Source organism: Chelonia mydas, chromosome 10 (assembly GCF_015237465.2).
Source record: "Chelonia mydas isolate rCheMyd1 chromosome 10, rCheMyd1.pri.v2, whole genome shotgun sequence".
Taxonomy (NCBI): domain Eukaryota; kingdom Metazoa; phylum Chordata; order Testudines; family Cheloniidae; genus Chelonia; species Chelonia mydas.
Window position 1 is genome coordinate 20,253,904 of NC_051250.2, and position 22,778 is coordinate 20,276,681.

Sequence of the window (22,778 nt, forward strand, 5' to 3'; positions counted from 1 at the left end):
CAGTCTGGCTTCACAGCTTGAGGATACAGTAGTGGCATGGGAGCAGGCACGCTCTTTACAGTTCCTGGAATAGGAAAGATGGTTAAGGGCGGAAGATAGAGCACAACAAAGAGAACTGTTTGAGTGGCTGCTGTCTCTAATGGCTGCACGAGTGCAGGCTCCTGCTGTGCCAGCACCACAGGCTGCATCCCCTCCATGGTACCCTGACCGGCATTCCAGGAACAGCTTGGACAACTCCATGGCTGGGTGGCCCATGCAGTTGGGCCATCTGAATTGCTGGATGGGGCTAATGTGCCCCATGGAGTCCTCAGATCAGAACCCCTCCCCAGTGGATGCCTCCACTCCCCTAGCCTGGTGCCAAGTGCAAGGCAAACATGGAAGAAAGGGAAAGGAGAGGGGGGATACGGGACATGCAATAGTTGGGGTGGGGTTGTCTTGTACATAATTGAACTGTTTGCATTTCTTTATGCACTTTGTTCTCGGTTACTTTTAAAGCTTTTGGTGGTGTTGGTGTTTTGGTATGCTAGTAGCTGCTGGCCTTCCAGGCAGTGGTTTAATATTGCACTTTTCCAATACATGTGTAAAAAAAAATTAAGATTTTATTTGATAAAGAAATTTTATTTTCATCACTGCAACACATCATATAATGTGTATTTCAAATAATAAAGGTGAACACATGATCAGGGACAACTTGGAGGATAGTATGCAAAAATCCATGTTGTAATTCAGCTATAAAAAAGCATCCCTGACTTCTGTAGCCCAGGTGCATCCAGCTGTGGCAAATATACTTTCTGGCTGAGTGTACTGATTCAGCTGCCCCGCATTGTTACAGTCCATTCAGGGGGAACTGGCTCTCCTCTGGTTTCACAAAGATTGTGAAGAGCACAGTAAGCCACGGTAATGCAGATACCATTGATGGCACTGGAATGTAAATGGGTCTGTAAACATCGCCAGCGGGATTTCAATCTGCCAAACACACATTCAGCTACCATTGTATACTTGTTGAGAATGTAATTAAACCTTCTTTTGCCAGAGACTCTGAAATCAAAGTAAAGTTTCATAAGCCAAGGCGAAATGGAATATGTGGGGTCACTCAGAGTAACAGTGGGGAAGGTAACTCTGTTTATGACAGTGCCATGTGGTGGGAATAGAGTCCCAGCCTGTCAACGAATGAAGACTCCAGGTCGTTGAAAAACCCTGGCATTGTGAACTTTTCCAGTGCAGCCCTTATTGACATTCATAAATAGGCTTTTGTGGTCCATGAGGGCCTACATAACTGTGGAGTAGTTTCCTTTGTGGTTTATGTACTCGTGCTCCTTGAGGAGAGCAAACTGGGGGCACATAAGTCCCATCAATGGGCTTGATGCAGTTAGGAAACCCCATTCTCTCAAAGCCAACCATTACTTCTGGAATATCTTTTATGCCCGCCACTTTGGGATAAACCACACATCTGATTGCCTCAGAAACCTCCACCACCACTTCACCCACAGTCAACTTTCCAGCTCTAAACTGTTGGCAACAGACCTGTAGCAGTCTGGGTAGCCGACTTCCAGATGGTTATAGCAACCCACTTCTGGACTGGCATGGCTGCCTTCATGTGTTTCTTTACACTGGACGGTCAGGGTAAGTTGCTCATAAAGCTCCAGAAATATGACTGTTTTCATGTGAAAGTGCTGGACCTCATGCTGGTAATCCAGGTTTGCATGATAATGTGGTCCCAACGTTCTGTGCTTGTAGCCCTGCTTCAGAAGCACCAGACTATATAGGAGTCAACTGTGGTTATACTGAGTGTCAGAAGCAGTATCAGCCAGTTTGAGTCTGTCATGTCTGTGTTATCGTCATCCTGCTCCATTATTAGCTCTGTCACATGCCTTTGATGGGTCAGAAAATGCTACTGAACTGTCTGCCAGAATTTCATGGAAATTCAGCTGCCCGTGTCCTGAAACAGGAGTGAGAGCCCAAGCAATAAAAAAAAGTTCTTGAAATGTCCTCCATGTTACTGACTCCAGTTGCTGGAACCGTCCAGACAAAAATGATTACTCGGCAGAATGTGTTGGCAGGGTTTTTAAACTTCCTGTAATGTGTGGGTGGATAGTCAAGTTTTCCCACATTGCACCACAAAGAAAGGGCTAGAGCAGCCAGATTTCAGGAGGCCGCTAGGAAGTCTGGGATACAACTGGGTCTGTATACTGTAGTGTGGATGCTGGAACCCCGGGTTTGGGCACTGGTTAAAAAATTCTTAACCTATCCTTGGCAATCAGTGTAGATGCTCAAGCTCTGAGTTCTCAAGTCCAGGGGCCGCTGACTTGAGTTCCACTAACCCTCGTGTTACATTGCAGTGTAGACATACCCTTAGGTGCTTCTGAACATTTTTGCCTGAGGTGAATTTATGTGGGTCCCCGAATCTGCCACCACCTTCTGCCAAGTTTGTTACTGATGGCTGAATTTTCTCACTCTGAATCTGATGGTTTCATAAATAAAAATCCAAACATCATTAGTGTAATTGCCATTTTATGTGTCCATTTAATAAGTTTTTATTGTGCAGTATGGTATATCTAGAATAATGATGTGACTGGTCGTCTTCAAATCTAGCATTTCTCAATTTTGTTAGGATGCAGAAGGAATTTATTGCATGTAGTTTAGTAATTCTGCACAGCATTCCACCCTAAAAACTTGATGTGATGTCATTGGATTTTCTGACTCATATTTGTCCTTTCCGTTGTTCCCCCAAGAGAATTTTCAATTAGTTAAAAAATACAGACATTCCAGTGTCATCAAGAAGGCGGGGATTGAGTTATGGAACAAGTAAAGTTGGTTTTAAAAGGGACTTACTCTGTACTAATTAAATTTTTTCTTTTTTTAGTTTTGGTCAAGAAAGTGAGAGACTCTTGATTAGTTTATTTCTGGTAACCTGATGTGCCCTAAAGTCTCCCTCAGAAACTAGGGAAAGAGGAGTTATCTTGTCAAGGCAGATCTCCTTTGTCAGAATGTTCAACTGAGAGGTTGAGTGAAGTAAAGATAGTAAGCTATAACAGTTTGGCTTGTTTGTGTACATATATTGAAAATATTAACTTATTTTAAGGTGTCGTACGTGGCAGTGTCAGAAGACAGCAGCTGCAGTGAAGTAGACTGCATTGTTAAAATTAGAGTTACGGCCTCACGCAGACTGATTTACAATACTAAACTTGGTATTTACTGATTTACAATACTTGGTGTCAAGTTATACCACTTCTCAAAAGATCACTTAAGTTGATGAAACATAAGTACATAAGTGCTTTGCTGAATTGGGATCATAGTACTTATGACCTTTTAATTTGAAATGATAAAAGGATGCATAGTACATTTATATTTTCTTCCCTTCTCAGATGAACTTCGGCAAGCTATTGTGGCCATGATGAACAGAAAGGATGAGCTCGAAGAACAGAACAGGTAACTTTCTATTTCTACACTGGATGCCATGTATAATTTCATCATAATTATGTTTTTGTCACTTAGCTCCTTTACATGTAGGAAAAATTGCTATTAAAGCAGTTATCTTCTGCTTGGTGCTTGTATTCCTTTTGTGCAACTTGACAAGCAAAATGCTGCAGTGCTTCTATAACCTAATATAAGGTGGCTGTGTAACTGTTATCTACTCAGAGTAGTTATCAATGGTTCACTGTGAAGCTGGAAGAGCTTATTGAATGGTGTCCTGCAGGGATCTGTCCTGGGTCCAGTTCTATTCAATAATTTCATAAATGATTTGGAAAAATGGCATGACGCATACACTTATAAAGTTTGTGGTTGATACCAAGCTGAGTTGCAAACACTTTGAAGGACAGGATTGGAATTCAAAATTATCTTGACAAACTGGAAAAGTGGTGTGAAATTAATAGCATAAAAATCAATAAGGACAAATGCAATGTACTGTACTTAGGAAGGAATAATCTAATGCACAAATACAAAATGGGAAATGATTGCCTCAGAAAAAGAACTGCAGAAAAAGATCTGGGGGTTATAGTGGATCACAAAGTAAATATGAGTAGGCCGTGTAATACTGTTGCAAAAACGAACATCATTCTGGTATGTATTAGCAGCAGTTTTGTAAGCAAGACACGAGAACTAATTCTTTCTTTCTACTCAGCACTGATAAGGCCTTAACTGGAGTACTGTGTCCAGTTATGGACACCACACTTTGGGAAAGATGTGGGCAAATTGGAGAAAGTCCAGAGGAGAGCAACAAAAATGATTAAAGGTCTAGAAAACATGACCTACAAGGAAAGATTTTAAAAAATGGGGTGGTTTAGTCTGGAGAGGAGAAGACTGGGGGACGTAAGTCTTCAACCTTCAAGTAAAGGTTATTATAAAGAGGAGGGTGGTAAATTGTTCTTCATACCCACTGAGGACAGGGCAAGAAAGAATGATCTTAAATTGCAGCAAGGGAGATTTAGGTTAGACATTGGAAAAACCTTCCTAACTGTTAGGGTAGTTATGCACTGGACCAAATTACCTAGGGAGGTTGTGGAATCTCCATCATTGGAGGATTTTAAGAACAAGTTTGACAAACACCTGTAGGGGATAGTTTAATCTAGATAATTCCTAGTCCTGTCTCAGTTCAGGAGACTGGATGAAATGATTTTATCAAAGTACTTTCCAGTCCTACAGTCTATGATTTACAAGCAAACACACTTTCATTAGAATTAAAATTGCATGGAACTGAGTGAGGTGAAAATTTTTGTTAAACTATATTTTTACAAAGACTAAATCTATGGTCAAAATAATATTTTAAGATCTCAGGATACTTTTCATAAGAGAACAGGTTTGCCCTAGTACCTTGGGTCAGAATGTCTCCTCTTTTCTCAGTTACGCAGAATCTTGTATGTCGGTTAGCTGCCACGCGAGAAGTAGAAACCACACTAGATATAAATATATTATGCTAGAATTGTGTGAATGTATAGTTTGTAAATCTTTTTCTATTTCTTTTGGATGAAAAATTAATTTAAATTATAATTTAAAATTAAACTTTTAAAAAAGATTTTAAATAACAAAATGAAATAGAGAAGCAAACACCTTCCTTATCCCGGCTATGTACTTACTCAGTCTAATTGGAACACCATAAATAAAAACATAGGAAGAAGGTGTTGTCTTTTCTCCAGGTGGATTGTTTGAGACACATACTATGGTCATACAGATTTCAGTTTACACCTTCAAGTGGCTTTTTTTAATATCCTGCATTTTTATTGTTTAAAGTGTGACTTAATTATTTGTAACTTATTCTTATTGTGGTTTAAAAATGTAGGGACTGCTGATGAACCCCATCCATTTCCCCCCCCCGCCAGTGATTGTGGGTTGAGCCCCACCCAGCTTTATATATACAGCACTGTAAATTGCAGGGGATTTGCCTGGTTATAACAGATGGAGCTCCCTTTTTCCAGATCTCTGCGAAACCTGCTTGATGGAGAGATGGAACATTCTGCACTACTCAGGCAAGAAATTGAAAACTTGAGAAGGAAAGTAGCAGAGCATGAGGAGCGACATGCAGCAAAGATCCAAGCCTTGGCAAGGTAGGGAGGTAAAACAATCACTGAAAGCAAGTAGCTAATTGGCTAAAGTTTGGAATAAATATATTTAGCGTTCTTTAGAAAAGACCTAAATAGGTGAATTGCATATGGAAAGACTTCATTTGGTGGTAAGGAGAGGAAGGGGTGCACAAATACGCAGGAGTAGGTGATCTATATACTTCATAATCTGTACTATGAAGTGCATAAACACATCGTTTTAAACCATTCTGTGTTTAAATTGTGTGGTAAGTATCAGAGAGAAATGTAATTTTCACTACCAAACTTCATTCTTTGTATTTTTTTTGTTCTGTGTAAACATATCGTTGTGCATATTTTCATTAGGAAGATTTTTTTTTTTTATTTTTTATTTACTAGGGGAAAAAAAAAACCTTGGATGCGAGGACAGTAAAATGCTGACAGTTATCACCCCCACTGATTTCCAAGGTTGACTTGGCTGATATGGCTGGGTAGACAGATGTCCCGCTCCACGTTTGTTCCTCCCAAAGCTGTAGACTTGGTCAAAACCAATAACTTTCCCTAGTAATATTGTTCTACAGTCAAGGATCTGAGAGAATACAAGGAAGACTCTTCTGGGTAAGAGTCAGTAGAAATGTATCTGGTTTTTAAGGGAATAGAAGAAAAATTTACTATCTTCAAAGTAAGATAGTTCCTTTCACTCTTCTTGTCCCACCAACTTTCGGTTTACTAACTGGTAACCAAATGGCTTTGCCTACTTCTGTACTTACTGAACAGAAAAGACTATATTATGTATTGAAAATAGCATAATTTAAGATTTTATACAATTTTATAGAAATAATTTAATATCTATTCATAGTCTATTATTCTGTGTTCACTTGCCTTTGAGCAGCCTTCAAAGTTTCATCACAAAGCAGATATTCTGTACTCTCAACCAAAACATCTGAAATGAAATGAAAATGTGAATCTCTTGTTATCTTGTAATTGAATTGAAATCTCTTGAGTAGTTACTTTTTAACCCTTAGTAATTACTGACAATTATTTTAATTACCGCCACTGGTGGGGCGATAAATGGAACACATATCCCTGTCTTGGGACCGGACCACAGGTCAGCCAGTACATAAACCGCAAGGGGTACTTTTCAATGGTGCTGCAAGCACTGGTGGATCACAAGGGCTGTGTCACCCACATCAACATGGGATGTTCGGGAAAGGTGCATGATGCTTGCATCTTTCTTCCCCGACCAGAAAATTACCATTGGGGATGTTGAAATGCCAACAGTTATCCTTGGGGACCCAGCCTACCCCTTGCTCCCATGGCTCATGAAGCCGTACACAGGTAGCCTGGACAGCAGTAAGGAGCAGTTCAACTATAGGCTGAGCAAGTGCAGAATGGTGGTAGAATGTGCCTTTGGATGTTTAAAAGGGTGCTGGCACAGTTTGCTGAGTAGGTTAGACTTCAGTGAAAGCAATATTGCCATTGTTATTGCTGCTTGCCGTGTGCTCCAGAATATCTGTGAGAGTAAGGGGGAGACGTTTATGGCGGGGTGGGTGGTTGAGGCAGATCACCTGGCAGTCAATTTTGAACAGCCAGACACTAGGGCAATTAGAAGAGCACACTGAGGCGCGCTGCGCATCAGAGAGGCTTTGAAAACCGGTTTCATGACTGACCAGGCTACGGTGTGACAGTTGTGTGTGTTTGTCCTTGATGCAAAGCCGCCCCCTTTGGTGAATGTACTTCCCTGTAAGCCAATTCCCAACTGGCACAGGAAATAAAGTCCCAGTTGTTCATATCCATTCATTCTTTATTCATTAAAAAAACCTTGAGATCACTGACAGCGCTGACTAGTAAAAGGAAGCCTGGGTGTACAAAGGGTTTGATGGTGGGGTGGGGGAGGAGGGAAGGACAAGGCCACATTGCTTATTGTAGCTACGCTACAAATCAAAGTTGTTTGAATGACAGCCTTCTGTTGCTTAGGCCACGCCCTGGAGTTAGTTGAGTAGTAGGTACACAGAGCCTTCCACCCACCTGCCCCGTGTTCTTGGACATCTGGGTGAGGAGGATATGAAACTTGGCGAGGAGGGCAGGTGGTTTCACAATGGCTGCAGCGGTGGTCTGTACTCTAGTTGCCTTTCCTGCAGCTCCACCAGACGCCTCTCATGTCCGTTTGCCCCCCCATTAGCCTCAGCATCTCCTCCTGCATGTTCTGATCACGCTCACTGTATGCTTTCCTGGCCTCTGCCACCGAATGCCTCCATGCATTCAGCTGTGCCCTTTCAGTGCTGGAGGATTGCATGAGCTCTGAAAACATGTCATCGCGAGTGTGGTTTTTTTCGCCTTCTAATCTGCAATAACCTCAGGGATGGAGTTGATGCGGGGAGCATAGAAGCATTTGCAGCTGAACGGGGGAAAAAGAGGGAGAGTAGACTTTTAAGAAGATACAATTCTGAGAACAAAAGGGAGATTCTTTCACAGTGAATCAAGCAATTCCTAGCAGACAGCCCATGTGCAAGGTACAAGGTCGCATTTTGCCTTTTATATTGAGCGCCTGCTGGTATGGTGACACATCACACATGTCTGGGCAACAGAATTCGGTTTCCAGGCAGCCACGGTAAGCCAAAGGGTACGTGGGGTTGGCTTCTTCCGCATTTGTAACATGTGGGAATGGTTTCAAACTGCAGCGCCCTCCTTTCCAATAGCAACCAATGCCAGTTGTGTTTGCTATTTAAAAGGAGGGGCTGCGGTTGCCATTTAAAAGGAGGGGCTGCTGTTTTGGGGTGGATGTGTAGCACACCCCTCTTCCCCCACGTGGCTATTCTCCGGGATGATTCCTTTTAGCCAAGCACAAACAGCCCAGTTTGTCTGGGGTCTAATGTGTTGGGGATCACTAAACAGAGGGGATTACTGTTCCCTTACAAAACTTCCTGTATTTCAACCAAGTGACCCTGAATGATATCACTCTCCTGAGGCTGACACAGAAAGATAAAGAGCAAATGTTGCATGAATGCAACCAAAACCCAGGACCATTCGCTGCCATGCTTTGTGCTGCAATGATTCCAGACCACTTGCTACTGGTTTGGCGTGGTAAAGTGTCCTACCGTGGAGGACGAAATACACAGCCCTCCCGAGAAATCTTCTGTAAAGGCTTTCAGAATACCTCCAGGAGAGCTTCATGGAGATGTCCCTGGAGGATTCCCGCTCCATCCCCAGACACGTAAATAGACTTCTCCATTAGCTGTACTGGCTGCGAATGCATCCCAATTGTTCAGGGCAAATCAAACATTAAACACAATTGCTTTTAACCCCTGTGGTGTCGTTTCAAATGTGCACTCACCAGAGGTGCCTTCTCCGCCATCAGGGAACAATAGGCACTGGGTGGGTATTGACTCCAGGGTGAGGAAAAGGTCTTGGCTGCCAGGGAGAACAGATTCTCCGCTTGCCTGCTGCACATTCTCCTCTTCCTCATCCACAAACTCCTCATCTGTGTTGCATGAGGCTTCCACCTTGCAGGTGTCCACGGAGAGTGTTGGGGTACTGTTAGGGTCCCCCCCTAGAATGGCATGCAGCTTATCATAGAAGTGGCATGTCTGGGGCTCTGACCTGGAGTTTGCCTCCTTTGACTTTTGGTAGGCTTGCCTGAGCTCCTTCGCGTGGCACTGCTATGCATCCCTGGTGTAGCCTCTGTCCACCATGCCTTGTGCAATTTTGGCATATATTATCAGCATTTCTTCTGCTGGTTCAGATTCTTCTCCCCATACAGCAGTCAGATCCAGTGTCTCCCGTTCGTTCCATGCTGGAGCTCGTTTGCGATTCTGGGAGTGTATGGTCACCTGTTCTGCTGAGTTCGCCAGGCTCCCCAAGCAAGGAATGAAATTCAAAAGTTCCTGGGGGTTTTCCTGTGTACCTGGCTAGTGCAGCAGAGTTGAAAGTGCTGTCCAGTTGTTGAGTTGGTAGAGATTAGCAGTAAAGCAGGATTTAAACTTGGTACCTCTTTTAAGGTGAAATGTCCGTGACTGACTAAGGCCTGGTCTACGCTACCAAGTTTTGCTAGTAAAACTTGCCTTATGTCAACACATTCTTGCATGTGTCCATGCTCAATTTTGAGTCCTGTTGGTAAAACACTGACTTTGTGTCAGTCAAGTTAAACCACCTCCTTGACTGACATAAGCCCTCTACTGGTGCTGCTCCACTGTTAGAATGCATTACCTATACCAGTGGAAATAGTCCTCCAGGAACTATCCCACAAAGCTCCTGTTCCTGTCACAGTGACCACTCTGGTCCTAATTTTGAATTCTGTTGCCCAGGGACCACAGTGACTGGAAGTCTTTCCCCCTTCCCTGCTTTGAAATCCCCAGCATGTTTTGGAAGTTCCTCTCTTTCTAGTAGTCCACCTTATCGAGCACATTTTTGTTACCTTAGCACACAGATACGGGCACCAGGTACAGCTGCAGTTAAGAAAATGTCATGCTGTCTCATGCTGCAGTTAGGTCTAAGAAAGACGTCTTGGACTTCCTTAGCCTCTGTAGAGAAGAGGCAGTGCAAGCCCGGCTGTGGAATTGCTCCCCAGGAACAAACATGTTTATTCTGACGTTGCAGAGGGGATGCAAAAGTTGTACAGGGATGAGCAGCAGTGCTGGGCAAAGGGGAGAACTAAAACAGTCCTACCAAAAGGTAGAGGATGTTGTCAGACTCTGGGAGCTCTAGTAGTACTACTAATTGGCCACTGCTGTGCAGATCTGGATCCCATACTAGGCCAGGACACCACGACCAGCCAGCAGGTGACACTTAGCATCTCACAAGACGTGGAAGAAGGAGCCCCAGCAATTCACAGTGATGAAGAGCTTGCTGAGGAAGGGGACATGGAGGATGCAGACTCTGCAGAGAGCCTGGAGCTTATTGAGAGCCAGCCAGACCTGACCCAGACAATCCCAGAGGTGGAATCCTCTGAGGGAAGGGAAGGGAGGTCAGGTATAGGTTAATTAATGCATGCTTCTTTTACTCATTTCATGGGCCCCTCAAAATGGCAACCACTTGTAGGCAGGGAACAACAAAGGAATTGCTTTTTGGAGTAGCCTTTGTTTGAACAACGTTCACTGGTAATCAGACACAAAAAATAAGAGACAAAAATACTATAAGTAAGGCAAAGTATTGAATTTCATGGAGTTTCCATGGAATGAATGTAACCAGCAAATTTAATCTTGACATCGACAAACTTTGCTAGTGAAATTCATTCCGTTCTTGACATTTACTACATTTGTGCACAGTACTCCATTCTTCCTCACAGACAGGCACATAGCACTCTGTTTCTCTGCATGGGGACAGCACCGTAAGCTAAGGTAATATTTAAAAGATCATTGTAACTAAGGGCAGGTCTACACTACAGCCTGTATTGAAGCTCTGAGATTGATACACTGGCGGTTGATTTAGCAGGTCTAGTAAAGACCCGCCAAATCCACTGCAGATTGCTCTCCAGTCGACCCCGGTACTCTACCCCTGATGAGAAGAGTAAGGTAAGTTGACGGGAGATTTTTCTCTCATCGACCCCTCATGGTATAGACCCCACGGTAACTTGACCTAAGGTACGTAGCTGGAGTTGCGTAGCGTAGGTCGACTTACTGCGGTAGTGAAGACAGAGCCTTAGATAGTATTTTTAAAAGTCACGGTTTGGGGGTATTTTCATGATTTCTGTGCCCACCAAGAAATAGTGATTTACACAGGTCCCAAACTACAAGCAATATACAAACATTCCCAAATGCATGCTTTAGCCAGAGCAGGCAGATAGTGTTTCTACAAATATAAATTGATAATGCAAACAGAAAAAGAAATATACTGAAATGGGTACGTGAGCATTCAATTAAAATAAATAGAAAATTTAAAATAATCCTTGCAAGCAGTCCATTAACTGGTCATTCAGACTATATGATTTTTTAAATTAATCATTGGATGGTAAACATATAATGTAAATTCTTTAGTCCAAGTCCACAACAAATTACTTGCATGCTGTGCTTAGATTCATGGATAGAAAGAGTTAGAGATGGTTTGTTGCTGGCTCAAGGGGCTTGGCTTTGAACTGACTTGTAGAGCTCAGCAGCAGTGACAACCCTTCTGTTTTAGAGTTTTAGGTTGATCTTGGTATGAATATCTCTTTTTTGTCATCTGTCATAATCTCAATAAAGATTTCAAGCAGGTATTCTTTTCAGCTTAGATTGAACATTTCTAGGAAGGGGTGTTTTTTTCCGCTACAGTAGGACACTTTCATATTCCACTCTGCAGTGAGTTGGTAGCACCGTTACTGTGTAGGGGCTGGCAGCAGACAGGCCTGGGCAGCCTGGAGTTGCCTTGAACAATTGCCTTCTCCGGACCTTTGGCATCCTCATGAGAGAGATATTGGCCAGAATCACCAGTGCCTATAGTAAGTTTAGCGATACTTACTATAGTATCCCCGCATTTGTTACCTGGGACACACCACAGTCCACCTCACACCCCTCTTGGCTACAGGTTTTGGAAATTACCACATATACTCTCCATGCTGGGAGGCACTGAACTGTCTTGAAGAGCTGCCTGGCCCGCCTCACGGTGGCGGAGAGTCACAGTTCCCTGCAGAGACCCCGTACCCTCTCCCTCATGCTGAATATGCGGTGCCAATGCATTCGGCTCTGTGAATATGGCCCCTGCCTAAGGAGACTGCAGTGCACACTGGGGTGCAGGAGCTGACCTGCTGTTACCTGCTATCATGGGCAGTGGGTGAAGCTGCCACTTGAGAAGGCTAGCTCTCCAGCCCACCTGTGGACCCGCCTATGCTCCACCTCTGCTCTGTCCCAGGCCCCGCCCCCACTCTGCCCAGGTCCTGCCCTGTCTCCCTCCTATCTTTCCTCCCCCTCCCTGATCACCCCTTTCCAGCCAAATCCCTGAACCCAAATTAAGCAAATGACATTTGAAAAAACCACTCTTCTGCAATTTCTTTCTAAAGAAAATGGAGCATGTTTTCCATTGCATGCTAGAAGTTTGGACATGCAGAAGGTACCTAATTAAAAGCACTAAATTTGGCAATAAAAAATGTCAGTCGTGGGTTTTCTGATATACCCTGAAGTTTGTCAGAGATTTATTTGCAAAAACTTTGTAGTAAGGGCAAGTCAGCTGTCCTGCTGAATACAACATTAAATATTATGGAATACATGATGCAGCTCTTCTCTGTTTTACATTTTCTTAATCAGTATTTCTAAGATGATTTTATTTTTTAAATGTACTCTTAAGCCTTCGTAAAGTAATCATTCCAGATTACTACATATTTAACTCACTGAAACAAAGACATTATTTTAAACTAATCAGTCACAGAGGTTTTGTTTGTTCATAACAATGTTCATTGCTTTTAGAAAAAGGGAACACTAATTTACTTTGTGTGATCTCCATAACTACAGACATGTTTATGAAATTTCACCAACTTTAAAAAATATGTTTCCAAAGATTTTAGTTATAACAAAGAATTTTATATCTTACTAAGGTACTGATTTTGCTAGAGGGTTCTCTTAAAACTAGTTCATCAAATAGTCAGAAGTAAAGAAAGGGAGATGCGTTTGCCAGCTCTCTGGCAGGAAAGGGGTGTTGTCCCTTTAAGGGCTCTCTTCAAAGGGAGGGAGAAGGGGATGGACAGAAAGGACAGGAAGACTTTGGAAGCAAGTTTTTTGTATTATAGTAATTAAAATTAAAATGTGTATTTTAGATAAGGGTGGTCCTTTGAAGGATTTATTTAAAAAACTATGTCTGAAGATCCAAGTATTTAAGGCTAAAGATGAAGATTGTGCATCTAAAAATCTATGCAAGGATGTTTTAGAGATGTGATTTTTATCATCTTCAGCAACACACTAATGAAATATTTTTAAAGCAAATTTTAAACTAAGGTCCTGAGAACTAGCATGTTCTGAGTAAATATTACAGTCATGCACCACTGTTTTTGTCAGTAAATTCAGAAACTGACATTATATACCTGGGGGTTGGCAAATGCCAGTTAAATGGCTTCATTACCACTTGAATGGCTCTTTAACAGTTCCAGTGTTGTGCTAATAGGTCTGGCAGGCTGGAAGGCTTTTTCACTTTTAATGACAGGTTTCAGAGTAGCAGCCATGTTAGTCTGTATCCGCAAAAAGAAAAGGAGCACTTGTGGCACTTAGAGACTAACAAATTTATTGGAGCATAAGCTTTCATGGGCTACAGCCCACTTCATCGGATGCACAGAATGGAACATATAGTAATAAGAAATATATATACATACAGATAAGTTGGAAGTTGCCATACAAACTGTGAGAGGCTAATTAGTGAAGATGAGCTATTATCAGCAGGAGAGAAAAACTTTTATAGTGATAATCAAGATGATAATGTCAAGGCAAACCTGGTGGCTGACCTTTGTGACTTTGTCCTCACCCACAACTATTTCACATTTGGGGACAATATATACCTTCAAGTCTGCGGCACTGCTATGGGTACCCGCATGGCCCCACAGTATGCTAAAATTTTTATGGGCTGACTTAGAACAACGCTTCCTTAGCTCTCGTTCCCTAGCACCCCTACTCTACTTGCGCTACATAGATGACATCTTCATCATCTGGACCCATGGAAAAGAAGCCCTTAAGGAATTCCACCATGATTTCAACAATTTCCATCCCAACATCAACCTCAGCCTAGACCAATCCACACAAGCGGTCCATTTCCTGGACACTACTGTACTAATAAGTGATGGTCACATAAACACCACCCTATACCGGAAACCTACTGACCGCTATACTTACCTACATGCCTCCAGCTTCCATCCAGGACACACCACACAATCCATTGTCTACAGCCAAGCTCTAAGATACAACCGCATTTGCTCCAATCCCTCAGACAGAGACAAACACCTACAAGATCTCTATCAAGCATTCTTAAAACTACAATACCCACCTGCTGAAGAGAAAAAACAGACTGACAGAGCCAGAAGAATGCCCAGAAATTACCTACTACATGACAGGCCCAACAAAGAAAATAACAGAACGCCACTAGCTGTCACCTTCAGCCCACAACTAAAACCTCTCCAGCGCATCATCAGAGATCTACAACCTGTCCTGAAAAATGATCCCGCGCTCTCACAGATCTTGGGAGACAGACCAGTCCTCGCTTACAGACAGCCCCCTCAACCTGAAGCAAATACTCTCCAGCAACCACACAACACACAACAAAAACACTAACCCAGGAACCTATCCTTGCAACAAAGCCCGGTGCCAACTCTGTCCACATATTTATTCAAGTGACACCATCATAGGACCTAATCACATTAGTCATGCCATCAGGGGCTTGTTCACCTACACATCTACGAATGTGATATATGCCATCATGTGCTAGCAATGCCCCTCTGCCATGTACATTGGCCAAACCGGACAGTCTCTACGCAAAAGAATAAATGGACACAAATCTGACATCAGGAATCATAACATTCAAAAACAGGTAGGAGAACACTTCAACCTCTCTGGCCACTCAGTAGAAGATTTAAGGGTGGCAATTTTGCAACAGAAAAGTTTCAAAAACAGACTCCAATGAGAAACTGCTGAGCTTGAATTAATATGCAAACTAGATACCATTAACTTGGGTTTGAATACAGACTGGGAGTGGCTGGGTCATTACACATATTAAATCTATTTCCCTAAAGTTAAGTATCCTCACACCTTCTTGTTAACTGTCTAAATGGGCCGTCTTGATTATCACTACAAAAGTTTTTCTCTCCTGCTTATAATAGCTCATCTTAACTAATTAGCCTCTCACAGTTTGTATGGCAACTTCCAACTTATCTATATGTATATATATTTCTTCTTACTATATGTTCCATTCTATGCATCCGATGAAGTAGGCTGTAGCCCATGGAAGCTTATGCTCTAATAAATTTGTTAGTCTCTAAGGTGCCACAAGTACTCCTGTTCTTTTCACTTTTAAGTTACTAGGTCCCCTGTGGAGTAAAGAGTCACCAGGCTGCAGCAGCTAGCCGTGGGAGCCTTCAGGAAGGGTGAGAACAGGGATAGGAAGAGGCAGGAGGATGGACACTAAGACCCAGGAGTGCCCCAAATTTTTGGGTGCCCTACGCAGCCGCGTATGCTGCGTGTGGCTAAGGTTGGCCCTGCTCCTCCCCTCCGCCCCCAACACCTTCCATGCCAGCTGAAAGACTGACCTTAATCAAGATGAAGAAGAAATGGACAAGGGAAAACATATTCTCAGATCCTCAAAAGCTCCAAGTCCAGGGGCCACAAAACACATGAGTGGAGGGAATTCATGAGAGGAAAGACAAAAGGAGAGGGAGGAGCATAGGGAAGTCCACCAAGACATTATGTGGCTCCTGAGACAGAAAGCACAAATGCTACAAAGGATTATGGAGCAAAATGCCCAGAACACTTACAATCAGCAGGAATTGTACTTCATAGACAAATTTATCTCTCTGGAGCCTGGACCGTATTGCCAGGATAGCATGTCACAGTATCCCTTCCACTTAACTCTGTTGTAAGATATGGTGAATTGCTATGACTTTGTGTACACTGACAACTGTGTTGTTCATGCAGGAACAGTCAGCGCCTTGCACTTCTTCTTTAAATAGTTAAAACCCTTTTTAGAAGTATTTTTATTGTTTATTACTGCTGAATTAAGTTTTACTTTGAAAAATGAAGATATATTTACTTTGTTTTACAAAACAGACATGTACAACCCTGCAAAAAAATGAATACTCCCACCAAAATCAAAAGTATGTTAACAATTCATTTAAAATTGATATACAAGCTAAGTACATGAATTCACAGAAACCAGCACAGTGTGGTTATGGCACAGAGCCAAAGTGTTCTTTTAAGGACTCCCTCAGCCATGAAGTGCCTCAGTTTGTTCTTGTAATTGCCCTTGTGTGTGGCTGTTTGGAATCAGCAGTCTTTCCATTTTCCCCATCCACCCTGCTGGTAATGACTCTCCCTTTGCTTCACAGATATTACGTAAAACAAACATAAAGCAATAACAGTAGGAATATTTGGCTCACTGAGGTGCAGCCTAGTCATGAGGCTTCTCCCATGTCCTTTCAGTTTGCCAGACACACATTCAACACTCATCCTTCACCTGCTGAGACAATAGTTAAATTTTTCCTTGCTGTTGTCCTGGTGTATGGCTCCATCAGCCACTGAAACAAAGTTTTGGCTGGGTCCCTGAGTATCACAACTGGCATTGCAGCCCCATCAATGTGAATGTGTTGCTTTGGGCAAAATGTCCTGCTTGTAGCTTTAAAAAGTTGGGTACTCCAAAAGATTAAAACATCGTGCACCTTCTCTGACCATCCTATATTAATGTCAGTGAAACATCCCCTGTTATCCACCAACACTTGCATAACCCTGGAAAAAGTGTCCTTTGTTCTCATGTGGGGGGTGGGGCAGAATCGGGATATATGTTATTTTTATATCACCCTACCATGGCTTGGGAAGTCTTTTGCGTTGTCTGTCTATTTCCTGCATGTTGCCCAGAGTCCTAGTTTTGTGCAGCAGGGCGTGCTTAATGGCCTTGCACACTGAAATGACAGCTTCCCCCACCATAGACTTTCCAATACAAAATTGACTGTCAGATGACCAACAGCAGTCTGGGGTTGGAAGCTTCCAGAGTGTGATCGCCACCTATTTCTCCACTGTCAAAACAGCTCTCGTTTTGGTGGGTCTGTGCTGGAGGGGTCAGATGGTGATGTAAATTTGGCACACTGTATGCTTGTTTCACTTACCCAGAAGTGCCTCTCCACCATGTGCATTTAGTCAGTGAACGCCTCTAGCACTTGGCAACTTTCATTCACTGCATCATTTGCTCTGAGGTTTTCTCATTTCTACTGTGGTACTTGTTGAAGTTCTGCAAGCACCCTCTCTCTAAGGGCTTGTCTGCACAGCAAGTTAGTGTGTGGCAAGCTAGGGTGTGAATCTGCAGTTGCACTAACTTGCCACATTTACCTGCTACGCCCACTAAAAGTTCTGTAGTATGTGTTAATATTCTGCTGTTTCAAATGGGAGTGTGTCACAGTGCACTATGGAATGTTTAGTGGACTGTAGCAGGGTCCACATGGCAAATTAGTGTGTGTCAGCTTAAAATGCTGCAGATTCGCATCCTGGCTTGCTGTGCATTAATTTGCCATGTAGATATTCCCTCAAACAGACACGAGCTCTGCTGATCTATTCAACATCCATACTTCTGCCAGTGAGATGGCGGAGAGATTGAGAACTGACACAAAAAACTTTGGGAATTTTTAAAAAATGGAGTGGAGAGAAGGTTATAGGATGGAAGAGAGAATTATGGGACTTGACCCCAAGCTCCCACAATTCCTGAGAAGCATGCTGCTATTCCACAATTATTATTACATGGTGTCCTTCCCACACCTGGGCAGAAACTAGTCCCTTCCATTCCTGTCTGTCATTTGCTGCTCAAGATTGACTGTTCTGTCCTTTGTGCCAAGAGTTCTTAAAGTTTCTCTTGGATGCCTTCATTTCCCCACACTATTTGGTTTTTACTTGACAGCTTCATGTGGGAGTCTGTGCACTGGCATCCAGAGTACATGACCCAGATATGTCCAGTGCATCCTTCTGATTCTGGTAGAAAGAACTGATGGTTGGTGGCTTCTTGGATCTCTTTGCTTGTAATAATGATGCCAAGAGTCTTTTGTAGGCACTTATTTTTGAAGGCAGTTAGTTTTCTAACTGACATTTTGGTAGATTTCCAGCTCTTGCAGCCATAGATTAGTACTGAGACTACATCTGAATTGAAAATTCTCAGTTTTCTTCTGATGTTCTATATCTTTGATTTCCATATGTTGTTTAGTATGCCTTTCCTATCCTTGATGTCACTTCATTCTTGAGGGCTCTGTTGGCCAATGTAGTGCTGCCCAAGTAGATGAACTGTTTTCTTGATATTTTTGCCTTTTAATATGATGGTACTGCTTGGCATCTGAGTTTTAATGATGTTTGTTCTAGCATAGCTAATTTTGAGTCCTGCTTGGCTGCTTTTTGTGCCAGGTTGTGTCTGTGTTTGTAACTTTTCAGGGGTGTTCCTCAGTAGTGCAATATCCGCATAGTTTAGGTCTCCTAGGCATATGCCATTTACCCATGTAGTACAAATATTTGTGTTGCTTACACACTTCAGTATCCAGTCCGTGGCAATGCGGAACCATGGAGATAAAATGCAGTCCTGTTTCATGCCTGTGTCCACACTGAACCAGCCTGAAGCACACTGTCTGGTTGTTCACCCTTACTGAGCACTTTGTATCTCTATACATGATGATATTGACAACTTTAGTTGGGATTCCATAGGATTAAAGAATATTCCATAATGTGTGTCTGTGCAGCTTGTGAAATGAGTGATTGCAGCATGTGATCAATGTATGAGTTATGTCTTTATTTGTTTCATTAGTTCTAAGTGCTTGGATTTTGCAGATGATATTATAGGGAAAGGCTTGTTACTTTGCAACCTTAACTAGCTTTGAAGTGAAGTGGGGTTTATCTAGGGTCTGGGAATGAAGGGAATCTTTTGACCCAAGTGAGTTGTTGAAGTCTGTTTGGTCTGGCTAAAGATCTCTATGAGAGATGCTGTAATTCCTTGAATGAGCTACCAAAAGCAGAATAAATACTGCCTTTGTAAAGGAATACAGGGTAGCTAATTGGTAGTGTGCTGTAGACAATCATTGGGAAGAAGAATTGTATTGGTCATCTTCAAAGAAAAAGGGAACAAAATTTTAAATTTAAACTATAGCCCAGAAGCAGACAGTGAACGTGCATGGGAAAATGAGTGTAAAATGAGTGTCATTCCCTTGCATGGGTTACTCATACTATGGCTAGTAATGTAGGAGAGGAAGTATGCTAATGTAGGAGAGGAAGTACGCTCCACAGAGCCACTACATTTTTCCCCATGCATGTGGGTGGGAGCGGACAGGGAATAGGTGAAGCCTTGATTGTGTCATCTTCCCACCCCCTCTAGCTCCATGTGGCGTCCAGCATAGCTTCTGTAATATGCTAGGGAACATATACTGCACCAGTTATACGTCTGATGCAATTTATGCCTTTGCTGGAGCAGTGGAGAAACTGGAAGGGAGATTGCTCCTCTTGGACTCATAATCTACTTCCTGGGCTGCTGGGACAGTATAACAACATACTTTGGCATGCTCTGGGCTCATAGAAAAACCATATTAAGCCCTGTGTATCCTTGATATTTATATTGTATTTTTATTAACATTTCATCTAGGACTTTTTGGCTGTTTTTCCTTGCATTGTTCTTAGCCTGATTGCTCAGCCTGGGTATGGTATTATAATTCTCAAAGTTGCTTTTTCTGGTTGAGTTCCAGTTCCTGGTAGTGGTGCTGCCCATTGTTCAGGGGCTAATGTATAATACTGTACAGTTGATATTCTGTCAGGAAAGAATCTTAAAACCCTTTCTAATCTACATTTATGTAGAAAAAAATCCTGAAGTTAAATACAGCAATAATGGCACAATTTTCTTCTTCTTGCCCTCTTAATTAAACTATAGACACTCCAACGGGAAACCTGTTGGTGTCTAAAATCTTGGAACATTTACTGTATATGTGGAATACCAGACTTGATTCAATGTTTCAATCTGAAACAAAATAGTAACACCCCAGGTGATAGCTATCTGGTATGGTCAGTAAGTTTATCTACAGGTACAGAGGAGTGTGTGCAAGTGCACATGTTAATAATGCTTGGCAGTTGTCGTATGAGATTCTTAGGAACTCTGTGTTGCAGCACAGAGCCTGTAGCTGAAATTGACAAATTTAAGAGATGTACTTGCTTGGCATCTGGGGTGCCATTAACCACATTTGTGATCACACTTGAAAATTTTTAACTACTCACTTTGGGGAGTCAGGGTAAGGCAGAAATGTGTGTAAATGGGCTTTACGTTCAAAAGATGTACAGCAGTGGGGTAAGGCAAATTCTCGTACTTAATATTCACATTTTAGGCTATGGGATTTGTATATTCATACCTTTTTGACTCATTTCTCCCACAGTTTTTAAATTTGCATTGACATCATATGGGTGAATCACATATTTGTCATGCACGTACTGTTTTGAAGAACAGATAGGGTAACAAGGCCTAAAGAGATGCTCACTTAGATTAAAATGCAAAAGAGATTTTTTGAAATAAGTTTAATAATAGAAATTGTTGAGTTCTGCTGACATATTGGGAACATATGTCGTGTTGATGGTGCTCTAGGAGTTGGCATGCTTAGATGTGGTAAAAATGTAGTGACAGTGTACCTTCCAGTGAAACAAGTGGTCACTGTGGTGCAAATAGTTTTGGACTTTAAATGTATTTCTTTAGTGGGTGTATCTTAGAAATTCTTTTCTAGCATAACAGAAACATTGCCCTATATAGTGATTTTATTTTATTTTTTTCCAACTACAAGTGTCTGTTTACTTTGTAATTTGTAATTGATGCTGCTGAAATATTGAAACAGTATATATAGATAGTTGCAAATCTAGATTTTGGACAAACTGAATGATTTTGTCACTGAAGAAGAGATGGAATAATATATATTGGTGGTGTGCTGTTAGGTTTTTTTAAGGTCTAGTTGCAATGCCGTACATTCTGCAGAATTGTGTAAAGACTATTACACTGGGTAAGATGAAGCTAAACTCCACATATTATGTAATATGAAATTCTGGTACAGCTGGCATGTTATTACCAATTTTCAGTGTTAATGTTTGATCAATAATTCACTAAGTAGCAATATTCTGAGACTTCTTAAAATAAGTACAGACACTTAATAATGACTTTAGTGGTGTAATTTGTTGGCACAAAGTATTTCAGCTTATAATAGTTAATATTCATGGGCCAGATTGTTCCCTTACACATTTAAAAACTATGGGAGGAGAGATTTTACTTGGATATCTATTGACGAATTCCTTGTGGAGATTAATTCAAATTGTCCCATCAGGGGGCAAGAGAAATTTTTTGCCTTTACTGCTGGTTTATATTAGGAGCTACTCTATTTGGAAATTTTTAGGAAATTTTATTTTGATATTTATTTGGATGTATTTTAATATAAGTGGCTTCAGTTGATGGCAAGAATAACGAGAGGAAAAGAACAAGAAAGTCAAGGGGGCTCGCCTCATTACATTTGTTTTTATTGTTATTTGAATTGTGTTAGCCCTAGAAAGTCCAGTAAGGGGTCAAAGTTTCATTATGTTAGGCATTGTACAAATATATAGTGAAACTTGGGACTTGCACTTGGTCTTGTATATCCTAGTTAAATACCTTAACCAGCAGGCTGTAGAATTGTTATCCCTCTTCTTGCCTGGCCGACTGACTCTCCATTGCCATCATGAATGATGATGTTGAATAGCCTCTTTCCTACCCTCTCCACGGTTTGTGAATCTAGTTCTCTTTTGCTTTTGTCAAAATGCATGAAATGAAAACTAATTTTTTCCACTTGATTGAAATAAGGATTTAAAATGATTTTTTAAATCCTTGTTTCAATCAAGTGGAGTTTTGAACCTGGGAGGCAGTGACCATGAGATGGTTGAGTTCAGGATCCTGACACAAGGAAGAAACGAGAGCAGCAGAATACGGACCCTGGACTTCAGAAAAGCAGACTTTGACTCCCTCAGGGAACTGATTGGCAGGATCCCTTGGGAGAATAACATGAAGGAGAAAGGAGTCCTGGAGAGCTGGCTGTATTTTAAAGAATCCTTATTGAGGTTGCAGGAACAAACCATCCCAATGTGTAGAAAGAATAGTAAAGTATAGCAGGTGACCAGCTTGGCTTAACAGTGAAATCCTTGCTGATCTTAAACACAAAAAAGAAGCTCACAAGAAGTGGAAGATTGGACAAATGACCAGGGAGGAGTATAAAAATATTGCTCAGGCATGGAGGAGTGAAATCAGGAAGGCCAAATCACACTTGGCGTTGCAGCTAGCAAGGGATGTTAAGATTAACAAGAAGGGTTTCTTCAGATATGTTAGCAACAAGAAGGTGGTCAAGGAAAGTGTGGGCCTCTTATGGAATGAGGGAGACAACCTAGTGACAAAGGATGTGGAAAAAGCCAGTGTACTCAATGCTTTTTTTTCCCCTCTGTCTTCATAAACAAGGTCAGCTCCCAGACTACTGCACTGGGCAGCACAGTATAGTGAGGAGGTGACCAGCCCTCTGTGGAGAAAGAAGTGGTTCAGGGCTATTTAGAAAAGCTGGACGAGCACAAGTCCATGGGGCCGGTTGCATTGCATCCGAGGGTG

The 22,778-nt window shown here is 42.0% G+C and overlaps 1 protein-coding gene across 14 annotated transcripts in view; it reads left to right on the plus strand.

Annotated features, from left to right (window-relative positions):
* SNX29 (sorting nexin 29) overlaps positions 1-22,778 on the plus strand; it is a 450,561-nt gene that overhangs the window by 84,698 nt on the left and 343,085 nt on the right. For all 14 annotated transcript variants that reach the window (XR_006284108.1, XR_006284109.1, XR_006284110.1 and 11 more), the window contains 2 exons: positions 3,366-3,429; positions 5,415-5,543. Coding sequence is in view for 11 of the 14 variants with exons in the window: in XM_043523231.1 (XP_043379166.1) it covers positions 3,366-3,429; positions 5,415-5,543 (193 nt within the window). In the remaining 3 variants the exon portion in view is untranslated. The remainder of the gene's footprint in view (positions 1-3,365; positions 3,430-5,414; positions 5,544-22,778) is intronic.